The 26,593-nt window shown below is 41.2% G+C and overlaps 2 protein-coding genes across 9 annotated transcripts in view; one reads left to right on the top strand and one right to left on the bottom strand.

The window, feature by feature from the left end:
- The window catches only part of plekhg3 (pleckstrin homology and RhoGEF domain containing G3), a 41,432-nt gene extending 37,621 nt beyond the window's left edge, over positions 1-3,811 (top strand). Inside the window, exon 19 of the mRNA XM_062967217.1 lies at positions 311-3,811. Within this exon, the coding sequence (XP_062823287.1) occupies positions 311-1,110 (800 nt within the window). The 3' untranslated portion in view covers positions 1,111-3,811. The remainder of the gene's footprint in view (positions 1-310) is intronic.
- sptb (spectrin beta, erythrocytic) overlaps positions 2,901-26,593 on the bottom strand; it is a 135,697-nt gene continuing 112,004 nt past the window's right edge. For 6 of the 8 annotated variants that reach the window (XM_062967214.1, XM_062967211.1, XM_062967209.1 and 3 more), the window contains 6 exons: positions 26,262-26,371; positions 24,848-24,923; positions 12,859-13,124; positions 9,473-9,646; positions 7,659-7,701; positions 2,901-7,178 (listed from right to left, as the gene is read on the bottom strand). In XM_062967214.1, coding sequence (XP_062823284.1) covers positions 7,011-7,178; positions 7,659-7,701; positions 9,473-9,646; positions 12,859-13,124; positions 24,848-24,923; positions 26,262-26,371 — 837 coding nt within the window. In that variant the 3' untranslated portion in view covers positions 2,901-7,010. Of the gene's footprint in view, positions 7,179-7,658; positions 7,702-9,472; positions 9,647-12,858; positions 13,125-19,989; positions 22,387-24,847; positions 24,924-26,261; positions 26,372-26,593 lie in introns of those variants that run through there. The other 2 variants (XM_062967213.1, XM_062967216.1) reach the window with 2 other exon arrangements.

Raw genomic sequence — 26,593 nt, 5'->3', positions numbered from 1 at the left:
CTCAGCATCCAATTTCCACCCTGACTTTGAGAGAGGGATTTGTAGCTGTTGAGCTTGAGTCCTCTGGACCAAAAAACAAAATCCAAGTGCTCATTTGGGGACTGGAAATGAGTTCTCCCCACTGCAAAGACTGTTCCAGCACGTTACTCTTTCTCCTTCCTGCCTAAAATCTGAAAAGTTACTCCCTTGGATCCCAACTCCCATAATCCTTTATCTAACATAGGGTATTGTAGAGGTTACAGTCTATAGCATTAGGATGCCTTCATGCCCTATTGTTGTTTCACTCCTTTCTTGCTGCTTTCTCTCCTAGGCAAACGGAAGCCAGACTTGATCCTCCTCAACTACGAACAAGTGGTGCTGCAGGAGGCCAGCCCTCTGACCCTGCTCTGCTCATCCGCCTCTTCACACGAGAAGTCACCGAAGCGCTTCTCGTACAGTCCCTGTTCCAGCAGCCCCCACCTCACCTCCCCCACTAGCACCCTCTCTCGCAGCCCCCTCAGCCCCATTGTTGCTGAGAAGTTCAACTGGCCTGACGTGCGGGAGCTGAGATCCAAGTATTCCCCTCAGGCTGGGGTTGAGAAGAATAGGCCCCCACCGGTCAACAGGAGCCGCTCAGCACCCGAGAAGATGATGGATACTGGCAGGGTGCAGAGGAATCACCAGTGCTCAAAGAAGAATGTGAAAGCAGGTGTGAAGTCTCCCCGAGGAGAGATTCAGAGCTACAGAGTGGAGCCCTCACATTGTTTCATCCCCAAGTATCAGGCCTGTGATGCTCAGAAGGAATTGTGTGTCACAGCTGAGACCTCTCTGGAGAACAGTCAGCGGGTGATTGTCATGGAGAAGCTGCCAGATATGACCGTTGAACCAGATGAGAGCTATGTGCAGATTCGTTCCCCTACTTCCCGGGAGAAAATCTCTCTCAAGGCTGTGGTGGAGCGATGTAAAGCCTACCAGGAGTCGGAGGAATACCGCAGGCGTGAGGAGGATGCTCAAGAAGTGGCACCCAGGAAAGCACTTCCACAGGTCTGGTGGGACAAAACAGACAGCAGCCAGCACAGCCTGGTAAAGAACCTGAGGGAGAAATTCCAGACCCTGAATTCCAACAGTTGAGCGTCTACTTTTTTTTTTTTTTTGCTTTACATCTCTAAACCTTTGCTATGAACTAGAAAGGTTTGGGGAAAGAAGGCCCTCTTATGTTCTCAAGAAAGGACTGGCAGTGGTATACTTTCAGTAGTTTGCTACTTGGATCTCATGATTGTGCGCCATCATATGTGGGCAGCTCCTTAAAACTTCTCGGACCTTTTCAAAGAGCTCTTCTGGATGAGGTCCTTGCCAGACCTTACCGTTGACACATCGTTGGGCAGCTTATATCCTAGAAGCATTGGGGAGCATCCAGTTAGAGCAGACAGGTTGTAAATTAGCTACTGAAAGGGCTTACTGTGAAATGTATTTGTTTTGGGGGGTCAGGTGTGTTTAGGAAGTTCTAACATTGCAAAGCCAGAGCAGAAATGAACGAATGAGCTTTCTATTCCTCAGTTGCATAGGAGAATAAGTTATTGATGCAAGACCTTTCTTTCTTTCTTTTTTTAAAGAATGTAATTTTATTCTGCTTGGGAGATTTGGTTGGTTCAACTCTCCCCATTTGAGAACATATAATCTTATAATACTGGTTGTGTACACCATTCAGTCTATATGCACTGTGCAATAACCACTTTTGACTAGAGAATATGGCATTGGCTTCTTCACTGGGGACTGGGATCACATTGGGGAAGATTGAATTCCTTGGGTTTTGCAGTACATTTCATGCGTGTAAACCTACATGGCTAAGATTGATGAGGCTAAGAGTCACAGGCCTGCAAGGTCACAAGCATTAGCATGAGTGAACACTGGTGTGGAACTGATCTGCTATGGTGCTAGAATGATCCACGTCCCATAACATGGCTCCTGAGGAACTACATCTTCCTAGAATAATAAATACCTTAATGTATTCTGTGTTCTTAGATACAGTAGTTCAACACAAAGGAATAACTTTCCTTCCTATACTATGATGGATTCATGACTGCAGGGCAAATAAATAGTGGTGCTCTTTCCCATTTTCTGGTATGGGATTAAAAAATGTTTTCCTTCCAATTTTCAGTGGGAGCAAAAGTTCTGGTGCTTCCTGTTGTCTCGGGTGAACAGAAGAGTAGCCTCTTCTTGAAAGCCTCCTTTTTACTCCTTGTGACCTCGCCACAGGCTCTTCTATAGGAAAAAAAAGCTTGGGAAACCTGATTTCCCTTTCCCAGTGCAAACCTTTCTCTTTGTTATCTGAGAAAGCACGATGGCCCTGAACCACTGGAATGCAGACCCTTTTGAGATCAACATTTTCTAAGAAGAGACATTTTGACAAAGGAAGCCTACATTCCCAGCTAGCAGTGAGATGTAGCAACTGGCGAGTCTTACTGCAGTACCTTGTGTTCATGAAACAAATGCTGTTGATCAAGAAGGTGGGAATGAATTTGAAGTGAGGGAAATCTGAACAGCATATTGTATCTGTGTCTGGAGTTAGTAAAATTGGGATATTGTTGCTATAGCAGTAGTACAGTAATCTCAGGAAGGTGTGTGCAGTCTCCCAAGAACATAGTTTTGCAAGGTACTTTCATTACGAGCACTGTCGTAACAATAGTACCTGCGTAGTGCTGTTTTCTGTGCACTTAAACCACTTCACATGTGATCACAGAGATCCTTGCCACTACCCTAAAAGGCATGTAGTGTTGTCCCAACATTTCAGAAATGACGGCTTAGGGATCACAGCCATGTGATTAAATTAGGGCTGAGCTGAGACTTGAAGCTGGACTTCTTTAATGATAGCTTAGTTGCAGAAATTGCACACACAGAGACACACAATTCCAGAAGCCTAGAAGGGTTTATTTGTTCGTTTATTTAAAAAATGTTATTAAATTGCTTCTGAAGCACATTCTGAAGCTTTAGCTCTTTTTTTCTGGACAGTGGAAGCACATTGGAGCAGGTGGAGCTTGGTGCCTAGAGAATTAACCCCAGCCCCTTGGGCCTGTAGAAGAGGTCCTGGGCCCTGCAGCTGTCCTCCTGGTCTCCATGAAACAGCCTTCGCTGTTCTGAAGCCAGCGTGTTCTGGGCCTGGCGATTGATGTGAGGCTCCCTTCTAACACACCCTGACCTCTGCATCGGTGATGGGCCATTGAAAGCTAAGCCTGATGAGAGAGCAGCTGAAGAGAGGTGAAGTCACTCTACAGATCAAGCCTTCTAAGAAGGAAGAGCTGGGCTGAGCCAGGCATGGTGAGGCTGTAAGTCACCAGGGAGCAAATGGTTCCTGCTAAGTTATAGTAACGTTCCTGGTCTGTAATGGGTAGGTGCACAATGCAATGAGACTCAGTGGCACACAGACAACTGTACTCAAAGCCCTGCCAATTCTCTGATGGGTCTGATGGCAGCAGCACCTGTGAAGGGACACGTCCACTGAGCACGGAGGCGGTTCAATGTTCACGTAGCAGGAACACGTCTCGGAGCATTTGAGCCTAGCATTGTGTTTTTTAGTTTATGGAAATGAGTGATTTGCCCTATATTGAACTCAACAGTGATAGGTGAAAGTGTCTTCTAAGAAAGGAAGGGATGGCTGAGCTTCTATCCAGAACTCTTGTGAAATGAAATCCTAAATCATTTTGCAGAGGTACAACTGGATAGCCTGTTCAGTCAAGACTCCTTTTCCTGGTGGCTTCTGCAAATCAACACAGTCCATCCCAATGTTAATGTGCTTTATTATTTTACATTAAAATAAAACCCTAAAGTTGCATAATTCTTTGTACTCCTTGCCTACTTCCTTTCCTGAACTGTGAGGGTAGCTTGAACTACAATTTTTTTTAATGCACACTTAAATCAGAAACTAGTACTTTCCTTTGTCTTAATTGGGTTGCACTCCCTAATTAGTCTTCCCTTCTTCAGTAAGTTCAATATTTACTTATTGGAAAAGGGACTCCCAGCCTTATAGTGTTCTGATTTTGATTAAAGGGACATGGTGAGCAAGTAGAGTTGAAAATTTGAAACACGGTAGGCCAGCATAAGGGTGGCAGAACATGGCCAAATGAGAACATTTATCTCTCACAGGATTGCAGGAACCCCATGCTGATCATGTGTCACAAACCCCAGGAGGCCATGTCTGCTATGCGAATGCCCTTGGGCTCTCCTTAGCAGAGGTCACAGGGACCTTTTCATACTGCAAGGAAGTGCATGTGGTTTCTGACTGAATGGTTCTTTTACCCAGAAATAGTGCTGAATGAATTCTCCTGGGAGATCAAGTAGATTTTCATCTTTCTCTGCAGGTCCTTCCTGTCCTATTCAGCTAATGTACAAGATAATAATATCATTAACCCAAATTGCCTCAGGTCCATCTGTATCCGTCTGCTGTGACAAACTGCTCAGGTCAACTCGTATCTGTGTTCTAACACCATGCCGTCTCACCTGTCTTGTTCTCTGACCTCTTGCAATGACATAAAAGGTATCTGTGGGTTGATTGGGGGTGTTTATTACGCCCCTTCCTCTACCATGATCTTTTTGTTCCAGAGTATTCCCTATTTTTAGCTTTTCTTACTTTCTACAAGTCTACACTTATTTCAATTAGTCCAGTTTTGGGACATTTGGATTGTGGAGCAGTCTGCCTACATGTGTGTTTTGCCCTTGAACAACAACAAATGAAACAACAGGCCGCAGAGAGGAGATTCTTTATGGCAGTGATGGCTTAAGATGGCACTAGAAAGGAGACGTGCTGGCAGTTAAGCCACTGGAATGCATCACTGTATCAGCACTGTTTAGTGATGTTAATTCTACCAAAAAAGCAAAACAAAATAGTATCCACCACCCCATTCCCAAAATAGGATTAATATATTGGCTTTTTCTTATACTGTTTTTTTTAAAATGCAGCATTGTGGCAAATCTTTTCTGTCTATTTCAGCAGCAAGACCACTCATATAGACTACCCATTACAGCTCAGGAGATCTGGGAAGTGTAGCTATTGGAATGTGCCAAAAGCAACACTTAGAAACCAACTAAGCCTCAGCTCTTGGTGCCTGGATCTGTGGTCACAGCGATCTGCATTAAGCACAGAGAGAACCCTCCTCCTCTTTTCCACAGCTGCTGGTGGGTGTGAGGCAAAGGCATTCCCCTCAGGATCCCCAAGAGTGTCTCTTGCAGAAGAAGATGGTTTATAGCTTCCATTAGAGTGAGGAGAGTCCCAACTATTGTGTGCATGGTGTTTGTTGAGCTCATTCACTCCTGAAGTGGTTACTATGAGATGCCCCTAGGTTAAGGCACTTTCAGTATGAACTATGGCATCCACAAAGAAAACAAGACTGACTGACTGACTCTTAGAAAAAAGCAATGAGCCCTAGGGGTGAGATGCTCAAAAGACAACTGAACAAACAGTGTCTGGTATTCCAAGAACCCTTATGAGTCCCCAGACAGTATTGCCATCTCTGCAAAGAGACTGTTGCAGAAAAAAAACTCCAGGCTCCTCCTCTTGGCTTAGGCTGTTCACTTCCCAAGAATATGTTCCAAAAAGGTAATTCGGCTGAGCTGCTATTTGTCCTTTGGACAGGGCTCTTGCTTTGGAAAAGTGGCTCGTGAATGTCTATGATATACCTGCATATATATTAAACAGCCATTCACACACACATCACAGGCAGAGATCTCTGCAAAAGGGAGCTGCTAGGACTAGCACTGCACATTTGCTGTGAGTGAGAAAGCCACTCCAAAGAAGTGTAAGCAGTGCAGTGAATTGCCAAAGGCCATGCTCAGGCACCACACATTCTCAATGGGAACGATGGAGGAGCCATTTGCTTCTGGAGAGCTGAGCCAACACTGAAAATGCTTTGAAAAGCTTGGTGGAAGGCTTTCAGAATCAGGCTAATCACAAAGTAAACCCCAGCATACATAAGGGGGGTGGGGTAATCAAGCCTCATAAAGCAACATGGGGCACAATCCAGTGTGAATTGATTGAAATCACATCCCATGGACATCAGGAGGGTGGCTTGTACTGTGAGGTGCTAGTAACTTGAACTGGGTTGTGCTCATACTGTTGAAAGTAAGTGAGTATGGTTGCTCTTTCTCCCCATGTGTGTGTTTCTGATAGGTTTCCATCGTAACCCATTAGTTCCTCTGGCTGCAATCTTAATCCCATATGGTTGCCATTTTAGTGAAAGCTGGATTGAGCTTTTAAGTGGAAGCAGTTCTGTGCTTTGTGACAGTGCTGTGCCTATGTGTATGTTACAGCTCCCTAAAAAGAAGCTGTTGGCCTCCTGAAAGCTGACTTTCATCCTTCCATTATGAATGTTAAAACAAGTCAGAAACTGACTCTTTGTGTGCCTGCCATATTCTTCTGTGTGTGTGTGTGTAGAGGGGAGGGGGGAGACAGACTCTTCCTTTATGCCTTGAAGAGAGAGGTGATTGCAAAGTTACATGGAAGACTTCTGTTCCAACAAAATATGAGCAAAGCTATGGCTTTTGGTAAGGCTCTGGAGTCAGAGCTTTTCCCAACTCTGTAGGGATGAAAACTGCTCCAAAACCACATGACGAATTTCCATAGTTTTCATAAAGTGCCTTTTGGGTTACCTAGGTCCCTGTTCCATTCCTTTTCTCCATACAAAGTCCCTGAAATCCACATAGTATCTTTTCCCTGAAGCTGTCCTTTCCTGGAAAAGTGTTTGAAAAGCATCACACACTGTCCTGGCAGGGAGTCACCCAAAGATACACGTCTCACAGTTCTGTTTTGGGGAACACTGGTTGTTTTGGAGCAGGGGCATTGCTTTCCTAATTGAAATGGTGGCCTGATGCCCTATGAGGAGATTATGGGGTTGTGGTGGGGAGTAAGAAGCAAGGCTGTGTTTGGGGAGATGAGAACAGTGTGGAGTGGCACCAGGAGTGCCCAAGGACACTCACACATGCAGTTTTTCATTATGCACAATACAGCAGAGGCATCTGACTGCAGCAAGCCACCAGTTGGGCTATTTCTTTTTGGGAAAGAAGCTGAATCTCTTCTCTTTTTCTTTCTTGGTCAGGCTCACATCCACGGTAGTGATGGAAGGCAGAGGCAGGCTTTGGGCCTTGGTTTTAATGCTTTGGGATTCAATTATTGCTGTGCTGAAGCCCTGAAGCCAGGTGTGCATCTCATCCTGTTGAATCAAGGGACAAAGGAGTATCAGCTTTTGCATTTCATGGTGAAACATCTTTAGAAAACCCCCAAACATTTCCCCAAAATAGGAAGAACACTTTTCAGAATACAAGGCCTTGAATTTGTAGTTAATCGCGTTTAAAAATGTTTCTCAACAACATGTTAGTTTCAAAACACTCTCAGATATTTTGACCCAAAGCAGGCAGGAATACTTGGAAATATGAAAAAATTACAGGTGAAAAATTCAGAAGAAAACCAAACCTCAGTTCAGCTCTTTCCCATTCAGATAAGTTCTCATGTGATCTGAGATGCAGTGCTGACAGCCCATTAACACTTCGTAGCCTACTGAGACCAAGTCTAAGGGGCAATTTAAATGGCAGAATAATACAGCCTGTAACAGTACTATTCATTTCAATAACTTTGTAAACTCTTCATGGTTTATTATTCAATAGATGCAGTTAGCATGCATGACAATGCTTACCTCATCTTTTCCATGGAAGAGCCATTCACTTCCATTGCTGAGTCTGCAAAAGTGAGATTTGACGATAGTACATGATACATCTTTGTCCCGTTCTCCCCCCCCCCCCCCCCGTCCCCCCGTAATATATACAAGCATAAAAGAATTGCTGCTCTAACTTCGGTGAGATTCCAATGTATTTGTTGGAAAATTCTAATGTGCTGTTACATAATTTAATGACCTGATAAATGATAGAATTGCTAGATTATCACAATACATTTTAGTTCAGTCTCTCCTAATACAAAGACACCAGTATCCTGTCCATTCCACTAATATTGTCTTCTGCAATCCAGTTTTGTGCAATATGTACAAGAAAAATGTCAGGTGCGCAAAACAGTTCCAGAAGAGTCTCTCCAAACTGAGAGAAATTATCAATGACCTGACAAATGCAGCTTAGTGTATGCAAGTGTAAAGTGATACACAATGGGACAAAAATATCCTAACTTTCACAAAGATAGGCCTCACCAATTAGTATCTAAGCAAGAAAAGCATTTGGGGTCATGGGGGATAGCTGAGTGAAAACACCACTGCATAGGCAGCTATGAGAAAAGTGACTTTCTGGTTCAGTATTGTTAGGAAAAACATTAAGAAAAAAGTTGCCAATATGGTAAGCAACAGTGATGTGTGAATTCTTCGCAGCCTAGAGCCACAAAATCAGAGTTGGAAGAGACCCACAATGGCCATCCAGTCCAATCCATTCTGCCATGCAGGAATACCCAATCAAAGCACTCCTGGCAGATGGCCATACAGGCTCTGTTTAAATACCTCCAGGGAAGGAGACTCCACCACACTTCAAGAAAGCAGCATATTCTACTGCCAAACAGCTCTTACCATCAGGAAGTTCTTGCTAATGTATAGGTGGAATCTCTTTTCCTACACTACTTACGCCAGTGTTTAGAGTCGGAGACTACTCCTTCCTTCCCTGCTCCATTTTCAGGTGTGCAGTAGTAGCTGTGGGAGTTGGGAGAATTCAGGGCTGCCTTGGAAACCTGGAGTTAAAGGACAACCTGCACCTCCAACATAGGGACACTCCTTTATTCACAAAACCATCTGGAACATAGCTAGTCAGAGTTGAGTAGTGGTCGGGAGAAAAAAAACTCAGCTGCTGTTGTACATGCAGGGCAAGAAGTGTTGTGCAAGATACCTACCTCTATAAGCCTCTAAAGGTCTAGACCTAAAGCTAAGTCACATAAAGGACACGGGGCTCCAAAATGTCTTTATAATGAGCACACTTGGAATGCTTGTCCAGTTTTCAGTGTTGCATCTCAAACAAGAAATTGTAAAACCGGAAAAGGTGTGTAAAAGAGTTAAAAGGGTGGGAGTAACTTCCTTATGAGAGAACATAACATTAGCAGCTTTTTAGATAAAATGGCACAAACAGTGCAATCAATGTATAATATTCCAGGATGAAAGGCACTAGACTTGCTAGTGAACAGTGACAGATGGGGCTATAATAATCATATCCTGCTTGTGGGCTTTCCATAGGGTTTCTGCTTAGTCACTAGTAGAAACAAGTTTTGGACTAGACTGTCCTGGCCTGTGATTTGAGTTGAAAGAGTTTTTTCATTAATCACTTCTCGGTACACACAGTACACTCTAGCAATCATATGCTTTAAGATAGTATCTTCCACCTTGAAGCCCAAACTGCTTCTTTGTTGCTCACAAGACAGTCCACCTATACTCAGAAAGCACACCTTTTGCTAAGAATCAATAGTGATCTTTATGTAGAAACAAATCAGATGTAACAACACTATTAGAGGGAACATGGTTGCTCTTACCTCAGCTTGAAGACATGTTTTTTCTTCTTGTAATCTGCAGCTACTTCACACAAGGCATTCTTCAGCCGAAAAGGCTCCTCTCCGTGGTAAGGCACACCTAGGGCCAGGCTCTTGGCATCCTTAAAGAAGGTCAGCTCACTGTTCCTGAGCACACAGTATAATGTATTCCAGGACCTAACAAAGGGGAAGGAACATACCTTAATATGGGGACCCGCCAACTGAACTGTCAGGTTCTTCTAAGGCTGGATGCCTATGCACACTTAAGAGGGAACTAGATCCATTACACAAAATAAGAATTATAAACATATTACACCTCAAAAATAATATTGTAGAGCCTGAAAGGGTAGCAGTAAAGAGCAGCCAAGAAAATTAGAATGATACATACTTATTTTATTGATTTTCACATTCATCCTCCTAGAATGAAGAAGTGGGTTTGATTTTGGTTTGCAATTAGAAATGCACAGAAAGTAAAACTAATCAGATTTATATTAATCTTTTAGCATAAGGAAAATTTTGTGTTGTTAAAAGATCCTACCTAAGGAGAGAGTAAGGAACCACAATGGAGGCAACTATATAATCACTGAAGTCCAAACGACGACAATTACAAACCATTGAAATTGTTTTAATTGATTCTTTGTCCCCAAGTAGAATAGGGAAGCAATTTTATAGAAAAAAAGAAGAGTTAATATTTGACTGGTCTTGTGGAGAGAAAAAGTGGGGTACAAATAAACATAATAATAATAATAACTTAAGGATTTTTCTATTCAGAAGAAATAGAAAAACAGACCAGCTGAATACTTCAGCTCAAATCTATAAAAATGTTTGATATGTATTTTGCAAGCAGCTAATTCTAAGTTTATCTGTATTTCTTAATCACCATATAATAAATGACTGTGTATATGTCTCCTGAAATGCAGAATACTGCCTTTAGACCACAGTTTCAGAACTTGGGAGTTGTATATTGATGAGGCACCAGCACACTTTGGCAGAGAAGGCTAAAGAGCTTGCAAAATTACAACTCCCAGGATAAATAAAAAATGGCATAATAATGCAATCATTATGTGTTTTGTTTTTGGTTTTTTTTGTGTCAGAAGCAACCAGAGTTGCTTCTGGAGTGAGAGAATTGGCCGTCTGCAAGGACGTTGCCCAGGGGATGCCCGGATGTTTTGATGTTTTACCATCCTTGTGGGAGGCTTCTGCATGGAGCTGGAGCTAATAGAGGGCGCTCATCCGCGCTCTCCCCGAGTGGGATTCGAAACTTGGCAGCTTTCAGGTCAGCAACCCAACCTTCAAGTCACAAGGCTTTTATCCCCTAGTAAAAAGGATGATATATCCCAGGTAGAGTAGAACTAAAGTATTTTGTTTTCTCTAATAGGGGAAGAATTGAAAGATACTATCTCTGAGTGAGTCTTGTTGGAAGAAGGACCACAGACAACTTCAGTGATGTCAGTGCTCTTATCTGCTAAACAAGTTTCGCAATGTGTATGTAAAGTGCTTCTGAGTTCAGTATAAAGAGATGGTGTTGAGCACAGGAAGGAAAGCTCCGACTCAGGCTCAATTCAGGCCACGAAAGTTGCTGATCCAACCCAAGGCTCCCAGGAAAAGCCCCAAGCCATCCTGCCTACTGAGGAGAAGAACAGCCTACTGTGATCAGAGATAAACATGGAAATAGCAAGGACTCTGTTTTCTTCTGACTGCTCTTAGTGGGCAGTTGCAGGCACCAAACAGAGACCCCACCTTATAACTCCGGTAGTGTCAACTCCAACTGAAAGCCCTTGACTATTGCTCCTCCTTCTCCATATGGAACCAAAGAGGGATGAATCCAGGATTCTGAGCAGAGCACTGGGCAGAGAAACTCTACTTACTGCTCTGCACAAAGCAGATAATATTGTCAGAGCTGCAGGTGAGGAGGAGGGATTCAGCACACTTTGCCTTTCATCCAATAATCTGTAACTGCTTTCCCTGAAAAAATACCCATCATGTTACAACTATATAACAGTACAATCTGTTAATCAGTTCCCAATGCCATCTGCTTGGATCTAGAGCTCCAGATGCTATGTAAGTGGTTTACAAGCACCGTGGGCCATGTTTTGCTCCTTGAACTTAAGGACATGCCCTTGATGCAAGGCTAATCATTTCTGGATAAAAGCATTTCTGGCCAAAGCTTTCTGGCTAAGATCAAGCGTGCGTGACCTCAGGTGCACCAGTAATCTTCCTCAGTGCTCTTACTGCGATGCCAGAATTCATAAGGTCATCATGAGGAAAATCTCACAGCCATCACCATGCTCTATTCTTAAATGTTTCTAATGCATATAGATTTTGTTGATATCTAATTTCTGCAGGGCCAGTAATGTCACTTACAGAATCATAATCCATCCCAATTTATGGTGGACACATAGGATTTGCCTTAATTTCAGTTGTTTCACTAATAATTTTCAGTGCAAAACTAAGAAAAATTATAGCATCTTAAAGAGTAACGCCTAGCAGCCAATTTGTGATGTATTATGGCATACGTCTGCAGGGCCAGCCCCAGATAATTTTCAAGTGTAAGTAAACAGTCTTTTTTGCGCCCCCCCCCCAAAAAAAACCCCAATCACTGAAAAATAAAAGGTAGAAAGTAGAGATGAATAGAATATATATGTGTGTGTGTGTATGTAATTAACACACACACACACGCACATATATGAGAGAGGCACATATGGTCCTTGCATATGTGTTTGTGTGTGTGTGTGTGTGTGTGTATCTATATATATACAGTAGAGTCTCACTTATCCAACATAAATGGGCTGGCAGAACAGGGAAATGTATCATAATTCCACAAGTTACTAACAAGATAGGTTCTGTAGGTTTGTTCCTAAGTTGAATTTGTTTGTTTGTAATGACATATTAGCCTTCCTTATGTGTCTGTCTTGTTTTGGTTGTTGCCATGGCTTATATTCTCGTCTATCTTCTGCAAGGACCAAAGGACCCCAATTCACTTTCACCTACTCCACAACCATTTTGTGACTGGAAGAAAGAATTACAGGAACCACTGGTTTTATCTCCATAGCAATGTTAAGAAACGGGACCTCCAGAAGACCCTGCTGGATCTCAATGGAAGATGTTATTGGCCTGCATCTGGCTATGAGCCCTAGACAGAATTTCTCCAGTTCCCCTCCACACTTCACTGTTCATGCAATGGGTGTTTAAGGGGTGGCAAGACCATAAGGGTCACCACAATGACTAAGTGAGCAAGGAATCCTGGTGGACTAAAACTATTGTGCTACTCTGGCCAACCTGAAATCTTGACCATGGTCTGAGAAAAAAAGCTTTGACCTTTTCATAGTGTTGTTTTCAATGAACTTTGATAAATAATACTTGAAAGCCCACACAAAGAAATGGCTTACCTGTTGGAAGCCCTCTTGTTGGGTGCTTCTAGATCATGTTTCCGCGCCAGGTAACCCTCAAGCTGTACGCTATGAGATCTATCCAGCTGCGCAGGAAGAGTTGCTGTCTCATCTATTTCGCTCACAGGAGTCTGGGCAACTTTGAACAGGGATTCCTTTGTGGAAATTTCTTCACTATCCACGGTGATCTCTGTCTCAGGTATATTTTCTTCAGGAAGCTGTTCTGGAACCATTTCCTGACCTGGCTTCTCATTTTCTTGTACCTGCTGTGAAGTTGCAAGAGGTTTAATTAAAAGCAAAAGCAATTAGCATGAGATTACTAACATTTGTTCCACCTTGCTAAAGGGACTGAGTGTTCTTATTATGCATAATAGAGGCAAACAACTGCTTTGAAACAAGGATAATCTTTTGCTCCCACATTCCCTGACAGGCTGGACCACACTCTAAATGACGGGATGGATAGAGGTGACCAACTTCTGAACTGTGCTGATTCAGATAACAAGAAGCATATTTTTTTTAATCTACCTCTCAGCAATGTATGAGATATCCACGTTCATCAGTGAGAACTGATTAGTGAAACCCACTTTCCAGAGTGATAGTTTACGACCTCTAGAAACATTTCTAAGAAAGGGAGCAATTAAACGTAGGCAACCCAGACCTGAATTCTATCAGCCTGTGACTCTTCTTCGAATTTCATTGGTAATATTATGGAAGCTGCTATATTTCTGGGTATCTGGGTAACATACGAAGCAGTGACGGGAGTATGTGAGGGAGAAACAAGATAGCTCTCTGCTCAATTTGGACAGTAACTCTCTGAGAAACCAGGGAACTGCTGGTTGAGGATAAAGTCCAGAAACAGGAACTATGCTACCCGTGTAGAATCCATCAGGTAGAACACTTGAGGGAGCCAGATGTGGAGATCACATCCTAAGCCCTCATTCCCAGTGACACTGCCTGCCTTTCAGTGGCAACTAGTGGCTCAACTAGGTTAGTGGGGCCGAGAATCCAATTCATGTTTTGGTAGGCTTTGAGAGAGCAATCTATGGAGCTGAACTTATTTAAGAATAGTGTTTGACACTTTGGAGAGCTCCTTTAAAGTTCACAAGAAACTTTGGAATGGATTCACCACACCATTGATATGGGAGCCAGCAACCTTCATTGTTTCCTTTCATATTTTGGGAATAATTTCCCAAACCAAAAGTAAAGACTCTTTTCTCCCATGAGGAACTTGTCTCCATTGAGGTCATCTGTCATAAGCTCCATGATCACTTGAAGAACCAATTCTGGTTTGGTCTCTGTACCTCACACAAATGAGTGACTGTGAAGCTTACTATCAGACGGTAGGTCAGAAGCATGACAGCATGTCCAAACTCAGCATCTGCTTGACCTCTGCAATTCATTCGGTAGCGCTAGATAGACATGGAAGGCTGTGACCACATTATGGCCTTACATAAGTCTAGAAGTGACACTCCATGTAGTAAAGCAACTACGCTCCACAAGCCTTCAATGCACTTTGTTTGACCGGCTCATATGCAAGTCTAACTGCCTGAACCATCCACTTGGAAAACCTTTGAGAAAATACTTGATGCCTCTTTTGTTTCAAATAACATTAATTCCTTGAACTTGCTTTTCTAGTCATTACTTTTTCATTCCTGTGGAATGACCATACATCTCTAATAAAAATGTATTACCACACTACAATGCTTTTAGAGAAGCTTTGATAATTTCTGACATAATAGGATTATAGGTTTATAGTAGCTGAAGCTGCTGCTATTTGTTTTAAATTGGGGTGTAGGAACATAAACTGTTATTTTATTGTGCATAGGAATAGCTTTTAAGGATATTTATCTGTGTATTTGTGGCTGCCATTCTGTGTAAGCAGTGCTGCACAGACAGCAGCACCGCATAGTTGTTGCACATGCATATTGTGGCTGTGCATTGTGATTGTACATTGCCGTTTCACACTGCACAGTGGTTTGAGCTTTAGACTATGGCTATGCAATGCACAGTACAGTTGTGTACTGTGCATTGCACAATAGCAACCAGTCATTGACGTATGTTGTATAGTGCTGATGTAGCCTATCTCCATATGTCAATACTTATATTATGCTGAGGGGATGCTGGATTGTAGCCTTTGTGTGTCTGCATGCACACTTACACATACATGCCAATAGATAAAAGCAAGTAAACAAAACATAATTTCAACGAAGCCCATTAAAGTAACATTTGCCTTATCAATTATAGCTGGCATTCTGTTAGTGAGTTACAATGACCTTAGGCCAAGTTGTGTACTTTCAGGTTGTTTCACCTTCTGGCAACCCTAAAGTGAACCAATCACATGGTTTTCTTTACAAGATGTAATCATGGGAATCAGGCCCGTAGCCAGGATTTTGACTCGGGGGGGGGGGGGGGGGGGGCTGAGTGAGTGAATCTATCCTAGCAAACCTTTTGTATCCTTATCCCACTACCCCCATGCATATGGGATATATTGAGCATGGCGATCAGATCATGATATGAATAAACCTAACAGTTTAAATAATAAATGTAAGGCCTTCTCATGGACCACCCTGAGAATTTCGGGGGGGACTGTAGCCACTCGAGCTACCCCCCCCCCCCCCCGGCTACATGCCTGATGGGAGTCTAGCATTGCTTTCCTCTGGAGCTGGGAGTGTGTGACTTACCCAAGGTTGTCCGGTGACTTGTCCAAGCTCAGCAAGAGCTTGAATCCCAGGCTCCAGAGCCATAGTCTAAAGCTCAAACCACTGCACCACATTACCACTCAACTCCAGCTTATCATCTCTCACTTTTGCTTATTGCAGATATTGGAATTCTGTGACAACCATGCAATTAACAAAATCCCTCCCAAACTTCCCACTTTTTGGGTTGTGCATCTCCCCAACATGGCCATGTACTGTCTGATATGTTGACCTATGATGTAAAATGCTGGACACTGGAGAGAGGTGGAGCACTTTTCCTATAGCTGGGCAAATAACAATGACAGGGATCTCTGAAAGACTGTCAGGATGTGCCAGAGGAGACTTACTGCTGTATGACTAACTATATCAGGGCCCCACAACTAAGGCCCACAGATCGAACGCAGCCCTAAACTTTAGATTTAGGGTCTCCCTAAATCTGAAATGATTTGAAGGCACGCAACAGCAATTCTAATTAACTTGACTATTTCATCAGCCAAAAGCAAGCCCACAGCTCCCATCGAAAGTTTAAATATTGCATTGTTATTTTCATGTTTATTTTCACTACAAATAAGATACGTGCAGTGTGTGTAAGATTTCATTCATTTTTTTTCAACTTAACAGTATGAGGGACCATGAATCACCCCTCTGCTTAAAAAGTTTAAGGACACCTAAACTACAGGAATGCTTCTCTGCTGCTGCTCCTGCTCTCCACCTGCTAGAAAATGGATGTATGGCAGTGGTTCTCAACCTGGGGTCCCCTGATTTTTTTGGCCTTTAACTCCCAGAAATCCTAACAGCTGGTAAACTGGTTGTGATTTCTGGGAGTTGCAGGCCAAAAACACCTGGGGACCCCAGGTTGAGAACCACTGATGTATGGGGAGGGAATGCAAAGTAAAGCAAAGTTAGTTTTTTTTATTAGGGATTTGGGCAGAGACTTATCATGGTTACGCCACCTCCTGATATAGGATCTCAACCTGGGTTTCCTTTGTGCATATGATCGCTACACTGGGAATTATAACTCAATTATATGAGTCCACTGGCCAACACACATTTTGGTGCCTCAAATATTAGACATGATTCCTGGTATGTTTGACCTGCTGATTCCAAATATGGCACCAGCTCTAGTTTTTGAGATACAGAACATAACCATATCTAAGAAACTAGAACTGATGAAGTCTACTGAACACAATTTTCTAAATCAAAACCCCAAATAATCCCAGGCCAGACCTAAAAACCAAGACACAATTTTTATGGGCTGTGTTATGATACACACTTTACGCAAAACAGAAATGTCTGAGATTCAGGGTCAATAACCTTAATGGCAGCAATGTAAATATTGATAAGTGTAATCCCACAGATCTCTACACAGAAATAAATTCTATTATGTTTGATGTAACTCAGGGCAACGACCTCATTATACTTACCAAAACAAGCATCCTAGGACACTTTGACCCTTCTTCGGGGACGGAGCTTCATGCTGGCCATCACACAACATTGTGTGGCTTCTGGTGGTAGCTTTGCCCCCAGTTGAGGTGGAAGCGTCCTTGGACGCTTCTCCCCAAAACCAGGAGCCTTCCAGTGTTGTACTGGCTCCAATGCTTCTTCCCTGTTTGGGCAATGCCTCCCACACACTTGCTGGTAAAACTGCACTGGGGGTGATGCCCATGTGATATGGTCGCAAGATAAAAGTATAATTTCAATATGGTTCTAAGAAAACTGAATTTGACTGTTGTGTGGATCAGTTTAACTTCATTTCACTATGGATTCAACATCTAACAACTAGGAAAGGTAAAGATAAAGGTTTTCCCCTGACATTAAGTCTAGTCGTGTTCAACTCTGGGGATTAGTGCTCATCTCCATTTCTAAACCGAAGAGCCGGCGTTGTCCGTAGATACCTCCAATGTCATGTGGTCGGCATGACTACATGGAGCGCCGTTACCTTCTTGCTGAAGCGGTACCTATTGATCTACTCACATTTGCATGTTTTCAAACTGCTAGGTTAGCAGAAGCTGGGGCTAACAGCGGAAACTCACCCCGCTCCCAGAATTTGAAGTGCTGACCATTTGGTCAGCAACTTTAGCAGCTCAGTGGTTTAACCCTCTGTGCCACCAGGAGCTCTATCCCTAGTTAGCAGCTTTTAAGAACTCTATAAGCATGACTGTTAGCTTCAGATCCCACCATGGCTGAGGCACATGCATAGCAAAATACATACTGGCATCCTTGTTGAAAAGAATGCATGCTTTGCTAATTCCCTCTTCTCTCCCAAACAACAAGTGCAAAGTGCAGACTCCCAATGTTCCCAGTATGATTCAGATAGCACTGATATTTTTATAGTCCAACACTGGAAGGGCAATGTTTTGACTACCCATATTTTCGTAGCGTTCCTAAGTTGTTTCCAATGTATGGCCACCTTAAAACAAACCCCTCTTGAAAAGATTTGTTCAGGGAGTGGGGATTGCCTTTCTCTTCTCCTGAGGCTGAGAGGTTTGACTTACTGATGGCAACCCAGTGGGTTTTCATGGCTGAGTGGGGATTCAGACCCACTGGGTTGTAACCCAATATTCAAACCATTACACCATATTAGCTTTAGTTCCCATTAAGGTATGCAAAATATGTTTTCTTAAGATTGTTTCACCAAACCCTTCCAAATGTATTTTCACTTCTCATTGGCCCAATTTGTATGTTTGTGCTGTTATCTGCAGACTGCCTGTGACTTCATGAAGTATTTTATGTGCACTGACAGAAACAGATGTAATAGCAAAACAGGACTATAAAAATATCGCTATATTTTCTTTTTTCCCGCCTGTTACTCTGACCACCTTTTCTTATTGGATCAGCTTTCATACAGCATAGCAGCAAACACCCCAATGTTTGATAGAACATGCCTTGGTGCCTCCTAGTATCCCTAGAAATCCAACTTTGTGCCCAGCTACACCTGAACTTATTTCTTTAGAAGTAATCATTCTCTTGAAAGTTATCTTGTTCAAATATAGACTACTATAGAGGCTCCTACTAATTGCAATACAAACCAACTTATCCACTAAGAGGAGTCAGTTGTCAACATTTTCAAGGTCCCAGGAGAAAATTAAGTCCCATGGGCCTTCCGAGAAATTTGTGAATTGTCTAGAAAACAGGAATGCTTAAGAGATAAGGGGAGAGCGGCCTAACAAAAGGCAAAGTGTCTTTAGTTGCTGTCGGCTTCACTGATTTGTCACAAACCAAATATATTCTGTAACGTGTAGCATACATACCCAGTAGTCACACCTGTCATCAAGTCTGGCAGTAGTCAGTTAACAGAAAAGTCAGGCAAAAATAAGATAAACAATCACGAGTAGAAACAGCATGTGTTGGTGTGTGTAGATGCACATAAGTTGATACTGTTCAAAATTTTATTCACAGAAAAAATGGTATAGTGGTGAGCATAGCTGCCTTTGAGCTTCTTGCATAATAGTGAAGGTATAAGTGACCGTCCCAAGGTCTTATTCAGCAGTCAGGCTTGATGAGACTAGCAATGCATCTAACCTACAATAAATAGTTTATGCAACCCCCGATGGATAAGCCAGAATTATTTTAGAAATGGAACTCCTGCATCAATCAGGTGGCATGGAAGCTCAATAGAAAGGTTAGTGCTTTTTGTAGCAGACCAAAACCACAAGTGTGACCAGCCTTGGGAGGCAGGATTGAAAGGAATGTCTGAAGCTCAGCCTGACTTGACAAAAGAGACAAGAGTGCATGAGAAGAAGCATAAGCGAGGACGACAGAATCAGACTGAAGAGTATTTTGTATGGCAACCACTGACAACACTTGATGGACAAAGTGAGGAAAGAAAAATAGCCATTGAGCTTATTGCTGCTCTGAATACTATAACAAGATATTTTATCTTCAAGTATTATGCTAAGCTGTAGATGCGAAGACAAAGGAAGGTTCAAGAATTTCATAAGCAAGTCTAAGATATGAGAAAGTTTTAGGATGAGAAAGGAAGAGGAAGGAGGCAATGAAAGAAGTCTGAGAATGAAACACAAAGAAGCCCAAAGACTCGCAAGAAGCAATAGATGCCTTATCAGAATTTTTATAAATTTTGCTTGATGTTGCAAGGATGGGTAAAATTAAAGAACAGGCAGAAAGAATGACCACCTGTAGATTAGCCCCTGAGATCCATGTTGTGTAACAGAAGAAAAGGATTCTGCCAGTCATTGTGCTCCTGTGGAAACCAAGACCTAATAATTATGTGCAGCGAAGACTGACCTCTATGAAGAGACAACTTCTATTTCTCCATGGAAATTTATAGACACTTGAAGAGTATTTTAAATGCTCTGAAATAGCATTTCCTTTAAATAAATACAGACTCAATGTAGATGGGTTTGTTCTATTAATTTGACTGTGCAAGTTGAAGATTACCGTGCCTAAATAATACACCCCGAAACGCCAACAAAGATCCTTTTGGTAACAAAAATGTAAATTTTATTACATACATTTCACTGCTGTTGCTTTAGGAAGGTTTCCTTTCATGTTTAAGGCACCCTTTGTGTAGTCAAGGCACTCTCCAAACAAGCAAAGGCAAGTATGTGAATAGGAGGACTATCACATATATTTGAAGTAGTTTACAGCACCTGGAAAAAATAAACCCTGGATCTGCTTTTTACTGGTGTCTATTAATGATCTAGTATTATCAGCCTTTTTTGCACATTTGTGTCACTCTGGATCACAAAGGATGTTCAAAGCAAATGTGCAAAGTACCACAGTCTTTTCTTAAAAAACGAGTTTCCACAGAGTTGAAGCGCCTGACCTACAAATGGGATTATTGCAAAGGTTCATTCTTTGTGATGTGTGTAGAAGCAAGTATGTAAAATAAATAGCATTAAGAAAGAAATTTTCGTCCAGTTCAGGACTGGATTAACCTGACTGCATGAGCAGAAGGAGCAGGATAGATGCCCCTTCAAAACTACTTTCTTCATGTTGGGAATAGTAATCTGGAAAAAACCAGTATCTACTATAGCTGTAGGCTCTCCATCAGATCCAGAATCCAAAGAATAATGTGTAGAATAATGCCTGAATTAGGCTCTTCTTTGTATATTATCTTAAACCTCTAATTATTTTCTAGAATTGTAATGGCTTCAGTACCTTTCTTTCTAATGATCTTCTCTTTCCTGTTTTATTTTGTGGTGTGCCTTCAAGTTGTTTCTGACTTATCTGGACCATAAAGTAAACTTACCATAGGGTTTGTCTTTGCGTTCCTCAGAGTCTGAGATAATGTGACTTGCCCAAGGTCATCCAATGGGATTTCATGGTTGAGTGGGACTTCGAACCTGGTCTCCAGCTTCGTAGTCTGATGCTCAAACCATGACTATCTACTTTGACATGCACAAAACCCAATTTTTCCTACAGGAAAACCTAATGCACACTAGAAAAATTTGCAATATAGCCAAGAATCTTGTAGTGTTTAGAATCTCCATTTTCCTTGTCAGTCCATTCCATTATACAGGGTGTTTGAAAAAGAACTCCCTATTCACCATTTAATTTAAATGGTGAATAGGAAGTTATTTTTCAAACATCCTGTACTTAAAAATGGCAATGGTAGATGTCTCAAAATCTGGGCTGGGTTGCAAACTGCATAAAGTCTCCATTTGGTAATTTGTATGCATTATTGAAAATTTAGAATTACATGCTAAAATATAATTAACTTTCACAGAAGGAAAGTCAAGCTAATTAATTGCCATCCAGATCACTAAATACAAAATAAATAATTCAGTTAATTTACTTGCCGATTCCAGCTGACCCAAATAAGTTAGGCAAGTTCATCTTCAATCAATTTATCCCCAGTTAGTTTCCCAAATAATACAGTTATTAAACTTTGATTAATTACCCCATTAATTAATTATCATTGCCAGACCCATTCTAAATTCCATTTAGAATAATAGGGTGAATGAGGATATTATGAGTTGGAAGTGGGGGTAGGGCATTGGGCAGTGACATTTCATTATTTTATTACTTCTTTTATAAACCAGAAAGTAGAAAACTTGTACTGCTCTGGTCAACAAATCAAAAACTTGAATCATGCTGATGTTCCATCTTGTTGGAGAAGCCACTTTTTCTATGCTATATACACTGTTCTTGGAAACAGTAATGCTGGAATGTCAGCAGAGTCCACTGTTTCTTTTCCAAGTGGCAGATTACAGCCTTCATGAAGTGCAAAGGGTGCTCTCTCTCACAATATCATAGCCAATGCTAAGGGCACTCAGACTCCACAAATTACTTTCTGGATCAAGTACAAAACTACATGAAGATCCAGTTCAAAGCCAAATCTGTTTCCTAGATCACCTCAAATACTGCCTTCATCCTTATGCATTAGCATAAATATACATTTTAATTTATACAAGATGCAAATGAGATCTTACGATTCTAAGGCAATCTGGATGGTGACCTGAGAAGCTTCCTGACAGTTTCATTCATGTTTTCTACAGTAAGTGCACACAAGGCTTTATGTGATTTTTAAAGAAGGCACAGCAAAAGGGGAAGAAAAAGAAAAATGCTTCCCCAGCATGTGTGGAAAGTGTTTTTGAGGTGCCGTTTGATACAAATCCCTACACAAATGATCTTTCTAAAGAATGCCCGAAACATAACACCCCTCTCTTCTGGAAGCAGATGACCTTCCAATAAACATTTACATTGTTGACAATCAGAGTTGTAGGTAGCAAACATAAAATATTCCACAGGAACAGCAGGAAGATCGGTTGCTGAATATCTCTGCATTATTCATTCATTTGATCCAGCTGGACTAAGTAAAATCACTTCGAAGAGTTTCTTTGGTTGTAAACAGAGCTCAGGATCAGGCCTGTGAAGAGGAAAGTGCCTCAGGAATTAATCCAGAGAAAATGATTAGTGATTCAGCTACAAGTGAGAGTGTTCTTCTCTTCGTTTGTACTCACATTCTTGAGCTTTAAAAATAATCTTTTTTACAAGAACCTATCAGATTCTATCCCACCCCTACAAGTGGAAACTCACTGGACACCATTTTCTATTGATACATAAGGATTCTGGTGTTCATTGGTGAAAATGAGGAGTCACCTCAACAACAAGAAAAAAACCTAAAACCCAGCTTTCAAATCAAATTGACTATAGATTAGCTTGAAGTATCTGTCACATACCTTAAAGGGGAGTTCTTGCTTTAACATACATCTTAAACTTTCCAATTTGCACAAAGGGTACAGGTTGAATCTAGCTGCACCCTTTACAGTGTGAAGATGAAATGGAAAAATGCAACAGGAACTGATAAAAATGATACTCATTTTCCACTAACAGAAACCTCAACTATCAAAGACTGTTTCAGTAAATGAAATAACTCTTCCACAAAAGCAAATTACCTGGTGTTATTATATACAATACAACTTAATTTATCCAACTGACCCCGGAGACATATAATGTGTATACATTTGTAAAATATATGGAAAGTAGTATTTACGTGAAGTTTCATTGAGGCAGGAGCATAAAGGAGGGATGACAATGAATTCAAAGACTGAAAAATGAGATTTGGGCTATGGGGTTTGAAAGCCACATATTAAACCAGCAATACAGATCTGCATCTAACTTTAACTAGAAAAGGCATCCCAAATGTTAAAGTGATATAACATTACATTACATATTCTCTGTTCTTCATTTGGGGGGGGGGGGGGATTAACGGACAGAGAGGCAGGTTTGTCCTTGGGATCCTCCTTTATGCAGCAGCAGGAAGGTTTTCCAATGTGGAGAAAGTGAACAGGAGTAGTACTGGAGGTAAACTCAGGAAACTGCCAGATTTACTGTACGTAACCCAAGCTCTTTGGTTCTCCTGACATATGGCAAGATCGGCAGGAGTGGAATGGGAATTGAGCCAGGAGAAGTGTTTTAAAAACAAATAAGAAAATCTCACACTCTAGACATCCTCTGCCCTGCCAATATAACCTTAGCTGGGGATAGATAACGGAAATTCTTCCACTATACATTTTTTTCTTTCTTTCTCCTGCTCTGTCCACATATATTTTGCTAATTTATATTGCCTCCAATATATTTGCTCTAAATGCCCTAACATTTTTTCTTGATATGGGAAAAAGACTGAAAAAGACTGCAACCTAAACCCAAGGAGAGGGTGGGCAACCTGTCTGGCCTGCCACAAGAGGCCAGTGCCAGCACCAGTGTGTATCCAGTTCCCAGTGCCAACTACAATAGGGATGAAGGGTGATTCTTCCCACAACCCTCTTGCCTGTCACTAAAAGGCTCCCAAAATCTACCTTATAGCTCTCTTGTAGGTTATTCCAGGCTAAGAGCCTAATGGTCAGTGGGAAGAATGTTGGAACTCAACCACATCCTGACACAAGCTTGTAATACTCTTCAGGGAAATAAATAGACAGATAGGTTAGTTGGCAGGGAAAAGCCTTCCCCCATTGTCCTCTTTGTTTGCTTGTCCATCTATTCTCTCGTCCTAACCCTTGCTTGTTAAACTGATACTTCTCATGGACCTTTTTCTGAGCACATGGCAAACCCCTGAATCCTTGTGAGCTTTTCTTGTGAGCTTGGAGAGAGACAAGGTGTCTCCAGAGAGTTATGTAGTTAGATAGCTAGGCCCTTAATTTCATATCTAGAAATGTAATTTTTTCAATAGTCTTTGATAACATTTAAAGTTTAACTCTGCTCCTGAATTGCTGAAACTCAATCACTCTATTTCTGGCACTAGAAGCTTCTGATCTGCTGCCAATGTTGTTCTTGCTGCTTTATTTAAGTTTTTTTTTCTTTTTTGAAAATTACCCCTAACAAAAAGCCATCTCCTCCAGTGTGTCTGTGCTCCCAACAGACCACTATCTTCCCAGTAGAGCCAGGCTTCTAGTATCCCCAACAGTCCATCTATGACTGAGAAAATAACATGCAAGAAAAGTGACTTCAACAGCCCTTCTTACTCAGACGTCATGAGTTTCTGAGAAGAGGCTGGTGATATTAAAATCTCTCCTTCTTCCCAGCAATCTGGATAGAAACCACCACAATGTGGAAAGGTTTTAATCTTGCATCTATCCCAGAGATTCTGCTCAAAATCACCGGAAGGAAGGCAAGATTTAAAGTTCTTCCTTTTCCTAATTATGTGGATCAGAGTCAGGATTGCGACTGAGAGGAGAGGAGGGGAGAAGATCATGTATGTATGAAGACAAATGCTTTCAAGTCACCTCCCAGTACTGTATGTCTCTCTCAAAAAAAGTTGCCCATCCCTGTTCTAAAGTTCCAAATTACTGTATACTATTTGGAAAGAAAAACAAAAACTATTAACTGACCAATAAAGAGTCTTCTGCAGCAGGGGAAAGGGCATCTTTCAAGCTGAGTTCTGGCTTCTCACCCTCTTCTTTAGGCCTACAATAAACAGGAAAATATAGTTTGGTAAGTTTTAAAAAAGGAGCATAATCAAGGCCTCTTTTGTTTTTAAGACTTTTTTACATGGCACAGTTAGATCCCTAGTGCCTTTTAAGTGCTTTCTGATGGGGAATTTTACAAACTACATTGAAAAGTTCTTCATGGTCCCAAACTGAGTTTAACTGTCTGGTAGTTCAGAGCTGACTGTTCCAGAGTATCTATGTATATTTAAACATTTTCACATGATTTACTTTACTTTACTGCAAGTATTTAGCTCTTTTCTTGTTTTTTCGCTTTAATAAAACATGCTTTAAAAAAAAGTAAAAAGACAATGTCTAAGACCACAAGAGGGCCACATTTCAATCTGTATTCTGTTCTTCATTTTGCTCAAATGTCTGAGTTGGCAGTCAGACAGGACAGAAATCACTTGTTGCTCCTTAATGATTAGCAAGCTTTGTTTGGCATTAGCTTTCAGTTACTCCAGCCCTTTTTCTCAGATGCATGGAGTGGTGAGACACTAGCAGTACTGAAATGTAAAAGCAGAAAGCAAAAAAATAAATAAAATAAAATAAAATAAAAAAACTTGCTCCTTTTGATTCTATTGGTTATGCTTACAATAACCTACCTATTTATTTATACACAGCCAAGCTAGTGTATAAATAAGGCAATATACTACCCATCTAATGACAAATCTCAAATAATATGTGTTAGTCTTTAAAGTACCAGAAGACTGTTTGTTGTCACAACTGTTAGTTTAGAAAAACACCACCCAAACCGCAGGATTCAAGGTAACCAAAAATTGAAAAACAAAGAATTATCATCTCCTTCTTTAGATTACAGCTAAATTCTCATTGTTACTTTTTTGTATTTAACTAAGACTGTTTCTACCATCGGTATCCTGGGATTCCCTTTTTCTGAACTCTGAAATTAGAGGTAAAGGAACCAGTGTATGGAAAAGTTTAAACATGACAAGACAAGTGATACCAAACAAAAAGGCAATCCGTTGGTTAGCATTTTCAGTCCATTATCACAGTGATTATATCCTCAAGTCAGGACTTTAACTCTCAATAAGGAAGAAAAGAAGTGTTAAGGATGCAAGAAATATCATGTGGTATAGGCACATGAAGGGATAATATTGAAGACATTTGCATCTTTACTGTCAATAATGATACTAAATACACACAACGATTAGATATTGTTAGCTGTTTCTACTCATTGACTGAGTTGTAAAAAATCTCACAGATTAGAATATAAAACATTTAACACTATTGCTGCTAATCCTGGCTACAGCTATGGGAACACTATGATTAGAATGCGGTTTGCATACATGCAACCTACCCCGCCTCATATTCTGGCTCTAGTTCAAAGTCAAACTCCAGGTCTGTGGTCCTAGGTACTTTGTGCTGCGATGACTCTTCGGGAATCTTTCTCTTCCCTAATAATTCAAGCTGAGGAGAAAAAAATGATTATGTATTATTTGGGGAATCAGGAGCATCTACTGTTATCTGGAAAGCTGTAAAAAACAGAAGACATTACTCATTCAATGTATCCAATTCCAGCTTCTTTTACATCTCTGCAATGCTGTATGGTTGGCCTTCCACACTTGTGGATTTGACTTTGGTGGATTATGTAACAACATTTGAAAAAAATCTGTTTCTGGTTTGAAAGTA

The sequence above is a fragment of the Anolis carolinensis genome, chromosome 1 (genome assembly GCF_035594765.1).
Source record: "Anolis carolinensis isolate JA03-04 chromosome 1, rAnoCar3.1.pri, whole genome shotgun sequence".
Classification (NCBI taxonomy): Eukaryota; Metazoa; Chordata; class Lepidosauria; order Squamata; family Dactyloidae; genus Anolis; species Anolis carolinensis.
The sequence above is the reverse complement of the archived record's forward strand: the minus strand, read 5'-3'. Positions and strand labels throughout refer to the sequence as shown.